At 37.4% G+C, this 6,893-nt stretch overlaps 1 protein-coding gene across 4 annotated transcripts in view; it reads left to right on the top strand.

Moving 5' to 3' along the window:
• The window catches only part of CCDC169 (coiled-coil domain containing 169), a 70,587-nt gene extending 63,939 nt beyond the window's left edge, over window positions 1-6,648 (top strand). For 3 of the 4 annotated variants that reach the window (XM_030818526.1, XM_030818524.1, XM_030818527.1), the window contains one exon: window positions 2,821-3,337. In XM_030818526.1, the coding sequence (XP_030674386.1) occupies window positions 2,821-2,920 (100 nt within the window). In that variant the 3' untranslated portion in view covers window positions 2,921-3,337. Of the gene's footprint in view, window positions 1-2,820; window positions 3,338-6,539 lie in introns of those variants that run through there. The other variant, XM_030818525.1, reaches the window with a different exon arrangement.
• Window positions 6,649-6,893: the final 245 nt, after the last annotated feature.

The following is a 6,893-nucleotide window of genomic DNA, read 5'->3' on the forward strand; positions in this document are numbered from 1 at the left end:
ATAGTGTTTTACAGGTCTCTGAGACTGTTCAGTTTTCTTTAGTGGGAGCCATAGGCTCTTGGCCCCTAAAGTTTGCTAAAAATCACAGACATGAATCAGATTTATTAATAGGAGAAAAGGCACACAAATTTATTTAATATGTATACATGGGAGTCTTCAGAATGAAGACCCAACTTCCCAATGAGTTATAGAAACTTATATACCATTTTGAGGTTACAGAAAGAGTGGGGGCTTAGATTCTGATTTTAAAAAAGGTTTTGGGGGCAGGGAGAAAAGGTTTGGCGAACAAAGGTGGACTTTTTATGTAGGTGAAGCCACCCTCAGAGAGAATAGACGGTAAATGTTTCTTCTCAGACTTTTAAATGTGTCAGACTTTCAATCTCTCCTACATCTGGGGAAAAGCATAGAAAGGGGAGGTGGCACAGCTGCATTAGTGGAGATTCTCCACATTAATGCAAACTTTCCCCACTTAAGACAGCTTTGTAAGGCCATTTCTGCCTGCTGGCCAAGAGACTGACATTTTAAAATATGTCAAAGAAATGTATTTTGGGGAAAATATTTTAATTTCCTTCACTTTATTCTTTGTTATCTGTTGCTCAAACCAGACGATCTTAATTGACAAATCTTTAACTTCACTGACTCTTGTGTCTGCTCCAATCTGCTGTTGAGCTCTTCTAGTGAATTCTTCATTGCAGTTATTTTCTTTTTCAACTCCAGAATGCCTATTTGGTTCTTTTTAAATAATTTCTATCTCTTATTAGTATTCTTGATTTGGTGAGGCATCATTCTCATAATTTCCTCTATAGATATGCTTTCCTTTAGTTCTTTAAACATATTTAAAATAGTAGATTTAAAGTCTTTGTCTATTAAGTCTAACATCTGGACTTCCTCAGAGAAAATGTTTATTAGTTGCTTATTTTCTTGTATAAGAGCCATGTTTTCTTGTCTCTTCTCATATATTGTAATTTTTTTTTGAAAACTGGGTGTTTTAAAAAATATAACATGGCCACTCTGTATATTAGTTTCTTTTTCCTCCCCAGGGTTTGTTGTCGTCACTGTTTTTGCAGCTGCTTGTTTAGTGACTTTTCTAAAATAATTATGTAAAATCTGTATCCTTTGTTGGGATAGACACTGAAGTCTCTGCTGAGTTAGCTTAGGGGTCAGCTAATGATTGAACAGATTTATTTAAATGCCTATCATCAATAAATCTCCTAGCCTTTGCTGATGGGCTCTGTGTGTGTGTTGGAGCATGCCTTCAACAGTCGGCCAGGCAAATTACAACTCTACCTTATTCTTTACTTCCCGCTTGTGCAGAGACTCAAGGTGAGCCAGAGGCAAGAGCTTAGGGCCTTTTCAGGCCTTTCCTGAGTATGCACCCAGTCCTATGCATACCCACAGTTACACATGTGTATGGGCTTCTAGATTCCAAGAAATATAATGGAGCTTATTAACACTCATTTCTCAGCTTTTCCTTTTTTTTTAGAGACAGAGTCTCACTCTGTTGCCTAGGCTGATCTCGGCTCACTGCAACCTCTGCCTCAGGCTCAAGTGATTCTCATGTCTCAGCCTCCCAACTAGCTGAGATTATAGGCACGCAGCACCACGCCTGGCTAATTTTTTTTTCTTTTTTTGTATTCTTAGTACAAGTGGGGTTTCATCATACTGGCCAGGCTGGTCTCAAACTCCTGGCCTCAAGTCATCCACCTGCCTCCCTTAGCCTCCCAAAGTGCTGGGATTACAGGTGACAGCCACTGAGCCTGGCCTCTCAGCTTTTCCTTTTAAGCTTCCTGGTTAGCCTACTTTTTGCCTCAATTGTTATCTACTAACTCTGGCAGCTCTGAAATTAAACAATGGTTTCTTATTGTTCCAGCAAATGCCCCTAGGGAAAAGGCTATTTACACTGGACCATCTCCATGTCAGGTCAGATAAAGATAGCTTTGTAAGTGGTCTTTCAAGTAATCACCAGACTGTTTAAATAATGAAATTCCTCTTGGAATGAAATAGGTGTTAAAGGAGCTCCAACCCTATTCCGCCTCTTATGGTATCCGCCAGGCTACTGAGTTTTCACTGCAATTGTGTGCTGTTGGTTTTCAAGGCTACCATGGAGCTGGGGATGAGAGCCAGGGGAGCAGGGGATAGGCATAGGGCAAGTTAAAATGCTACAAAGCTCAGTGTTTGAAGTTTCAGCCATTTGTTGCTGTTGTTATTTTATAAATTCTCCAGGATTGTTGCAACACTTTAGTTAATTTCCAGGGTTTTGATAAAGTTGCTTCTAACCATATTTGCCAATTTGTCATCACTTTTATGGAGGAGAGAATTTTATCCTTCATTTTAATGAGGAGAAAATGACAAGTTCTTACTCTGTCATTTTGCTGCCATCACCTCCTAAGAAAGTTTTTAGGAAATTGAAGTGGCCTTTTACTCTCTCAAGTCAGAGTGTAAGGAAGGTTGGCTTTTTAATGCCACATAAGTCATTCATGGAAAAAGGATCTCATGGAAATCTAAGAAAAGGAATTCATGGATCTGTCTTATCCCTCATTAGACAGAACTTTCCACATTAGGGCACCTGACATGCTTCTTCCAGCCTTTGAATTATCTGCCCTTAAGCTGTATGCCTCTGTAGCTGTGGAGATGATGTGCTATAACAGAAAGCTGCCTAAGATTTGCACTGTAAGCAGAAACTATTCACAGGAAGGTTTCCATGTGAAGGTCTATGGGGGAGAACAAGGTGCAATATACATTTCTCCCTGTGTGGCCTATAATGTTTTTATTGTACATAATGGTGACTGAAAAATTATGATTAACACTTATTTATTTCAGTGGAAGATATAATCCAACTAAGCAGAAGACAGTGAGTGCCAAGAGAGGACCAGTAAAAAAGATTACAAGATCAAACCATCTTCCAGAACTCCATCCATGATTCCAGAACTGGGTGGATTTCTATTTCTTCCTTTTTTTTTTCATTTATAATATTCAACTTATGAAGTTAATGGTCAGCACATTTCTTCAGGGAATAAAATAGATAAGAACTGCCCAATTTTTCTTTAGCTCCTTTTCCAGATGTGTGTTCCTTTGTCTGCATAAAAGTAATTTTCTCCAGTGACCCTAAACTATGTAATAGAAGTGCTTGAGAGTTTTAAAATATCCTAGGGAATCTGAAGGCTAGCATCATTACACTTGCTTTTAATAATATACCCATGATCTGCTCTGATAGTAACATTGCTATTCTATTTGGTTTCTAGTTGACTGTTAGCAAAAAGTGTGTATTCATAAAACCTTTTTGCCATTTTGGGCTGGATCTTGCTCAGTTTTTTAAATTGCAGGTTTAAACAAAGCCAAAAATCAAGTCCATTTTAAGTTTTGACTTGAAATATTATGGTATCGTAGAACAACCTTCGATCATAAATAAACTTGTTTGTAGTCTCCACTCTGCCATGAACTTAGGAGATCTTGGGCAAGTCCCTTCCCCTCATGTTTATTTCCTACACCTATAAAATGATTGAGGCAAAACTATACGTTTTCTGAGGTTTTTACAATTCTAGAAAACCAATATTTATTCAATCATAAGGTCCTACCACTTACTTAACACTGGTGATTTAAGTCATTTTGTGACGTGTGGTAATTCATAGTGATGGACTAATTCTTTAGATCAAACTGCAATTGTTCACAATACTCAAGTCCAGATGTGGAGATAGAATGAGGGTAAGAAAATAGTTTTTTGAGGCGTTTATAAAATGTATTGAATCCTCTCATTCATGGTTAGACTGTTTTTGTCTTTTAGATAGTTTTTGTAACTGTCACCTAGGTCCGGAACATATAACTTTTTTGTCCACTTTAATAAGTGAAATCATTGGACTTCAAATTTACAGAAATCACCTAGAGGTAAGTATAGTTTCCAGGTAATGGTGTTCTCACCCTATATCTGGCACTAAACCTAAATTCTATTCTGTATCACCAGTAATGAATACCAAGTGCATTTCTGTAACTACTTCCATAAAAGTTTATTTTCTTTCTTTAAGGAAGAATATATAAATTTCATATAGCCAAAAATATTTTAAGTTACTTTAAAATGTAATGTGGAAAAATATAAAGTAACTTTCTATAAATTATTCTACATTGGAATTATTTGCAAATATTTTCCCCTATTCTTTAGCTAACTATTGATATTAGGTGCCTTGACCCATATCATTAGACAAACATTAGATTTTTATGTCTTATACCATCTTTCTCAGCATTAGTAGAAAATTAATAATTTAAATAATAATTATAGGCCAGGTGTGGTGGCTCACACCTGTAATCCCAGTACTTTGGGAGGCCAAGGCAGGCAGATCACTTGAGTCCAGGAGTTTGAGACCAGCCTGGCCAACATGGCAAAACTTGTCTCTCCTAAAAATACAAAAAATACGGTTAGCCTGGAGTGGTTGTGCATGCCTGTAATCCCAGCTACTCAGGAGGCTGAGGCACGAGAATCACTTGAACCCCGGGAGGCAGAGGTTGCAGTAAACTGAGATCATGCCACTGCACTCCTGCTTGGGAGACAGAGCAAGGCTCTATCTCAAAAAAAAAAAAAAATCCTTATTATAATAATTATAATTATCAGTGAAAAATAAACACATTTTTTTCTTTCATACAGAGCTAAGCTATTGTGGGGACTATTGAGGAACATTTAAAGTTATCTCAATCACTGGAATAAAATATTAGTTGAACATCTTATCACAGGGACTGTATTACATTTAAGTGTTGGTTCTTCAGGAGCTACTTTGGGGTACTTTTCAGATACCATAAAATGTCTGTATTAAACAGAATAATGGAATGCTGAGAGAGGATAAAGAACTGAAATGAGGGACTCCAAGATCTGTATTCTAATACCAGTTTTGCCACTTATAAGCTTCTGACTTTGGTAAATAACTTTTCATATCCTCAGTTTTATCCTTTATAATTACTGCCTTGAGATTGCTGTGCAGATCAAGGGTACTTACCACATATTTATTTCGTTACTTCTTAATAGTCTCTTTCTCACTAGAAGGGATGTGAATTAGCTTTTACTAATATAGAGGTATCAAAAAATACCTCCAAGATAAAAGATGAAAATAAAAATTAAAATTTAGCAAGAATTTCCAACCAAGAAAAGTTTTAGTTTTAAGCTTTCTACCAGTCAGTGCAAAGAAGCAATGACTGCTTTCCTTTGTAGAAGGAATATACAAGTAGAGAAAAAGTTTTATCCAGTTCTAAGCTCTGAAAATAATTTTGTCATAAAGAAAATGCAATTACTGGCTGGGCATGGTGGCTCACACCTCCTGTCACTTTGGGAGGGTGAGGCGAGTGAATTGCTTGAGCCCAGGAGTTCCAGACCAGCCTGAGCAACATGGCAAAACCCCATCTCTACAAAAAATACAAAAATTAACCAGTTGTGGTGACACGTGCCTGTAGCCTAGTACTCAGAAGGCTGAGGTGGGAGGATCACTTGAGCCAGGCCAGGAGGTTGAGGCTGCAATGAGCCACTGCACTCCAGCCTGGGCAACAGAGTAAGACCCTGTCTCAAAGAATAAACAAATACTGCCATAATAAAAAAGACAGATCATGAGTATTGACATGAGTGTGAAGAACCTGGAAACCTCATATGTTGCTGGTGGGGATGTTAAGTGTTACAGCCACTTTGGAAAACTGTCAGTTCCTCAAAAGGTTAAACATAGAGTTACTATATGACACAGCAAGTCTCTTTGGTGTATGCCCAAGAAAAATGGAAACCTATGTCCACGTAAAAACATGTACAGGAAGGTTTGTGGCACCATTATTCAAATAGCCAAGAAGTCGAAATTACCCAAATGTTCATCAGCTGATGATCGGGTAAATAAAATGTAGTATATTCCAACAATGGATATTATTTGGCAGTAGAAAGGAATGAAATGCTGATATATGCTACAACATGGGTAAACCTTGGAAACATTATCCTAAGTGAAATAATGGAATAACAAAAGACCATATATTGCATAATTCCATTTATATGAAATGTCCAAAATAGGCAAATCCATAGAGACAGAAAACAGATCAATAGTTGCTGAGGGTTGGGGGAAGGGTCGGTAATGGAGAATGACTGCTAATAGGTACAGGATTCCTTTTTCGGGTGATGAAAATGTTCTAAAATTGATTGCAGTGACAGTTGCACAACTGTGAAAATAATGAAAACTATTGTATACTTTAAGTGGGTTAATTGTATGTTTTGTGATTTATACCTCAGTAACATTGTTGTAAAAAATGTTAAATATACATTAACATTTAAATATTAATTAGTAGATAAATGTTAATGAAATATTATTTGATCTTTCTCAAAAATATGATCTTAAAAATACAAAAATGCATCATCACTAGTGCTATTACTGGGTATAGAGCTTACTTTATTTATTTATTTATTTATTTTTGTGTATATGTGTGTGTTTGTGTGTGTAAAAATACAATAAACTGGTTGGAATATCTGCCTTATTAGCATATTTGTACCTTCTCTGCCCTTATTCACGTTCTATTCACATCGCTTCAAACAGCCCCCTCTTAAAAGAAGAATTGGACCCTTTAGGGGTCAGCTGCTTGGAGACATTGGGTTTCAGTGCTGCAGGTATGGCTGGACCAGAGAACAGGACGTGCCTCGGATAAAAAGCACTCTGGCCCGCCTGCTTACATGGGTCCTCAACCTTGGCTGTGTGTCAGACTCACCTGAAGAGCTTAAAGTAAAATACTCAGACATGTGCCCCACCCCCAGCATTGTGATCTCACATGTATTTCTTTAAGCCTCCCCCAGGAAGTTGTGCAGAAAAGATTGGGACCCACTCTGCTGGTTTAGTGTGGCTCCATCTCTCAAACTGAATGAAACTTCTTCCAACTCTCCTCAAGCTGACTTC

This window comes from Nomascus leucogenys, chromosome 9 (genome assembly GCF_006542625.1).
Source record: "Nomascus leucogenys isolate Asia chromosome 9, Asia_NLE_v1, whole genome shotgun sequence".
Lineage (NCBI taxonomy): Eukaryota > Metazoa > Chordata > Mammalia > Primates > Hylobatidae > Nomascus > Nomascus leucogenys.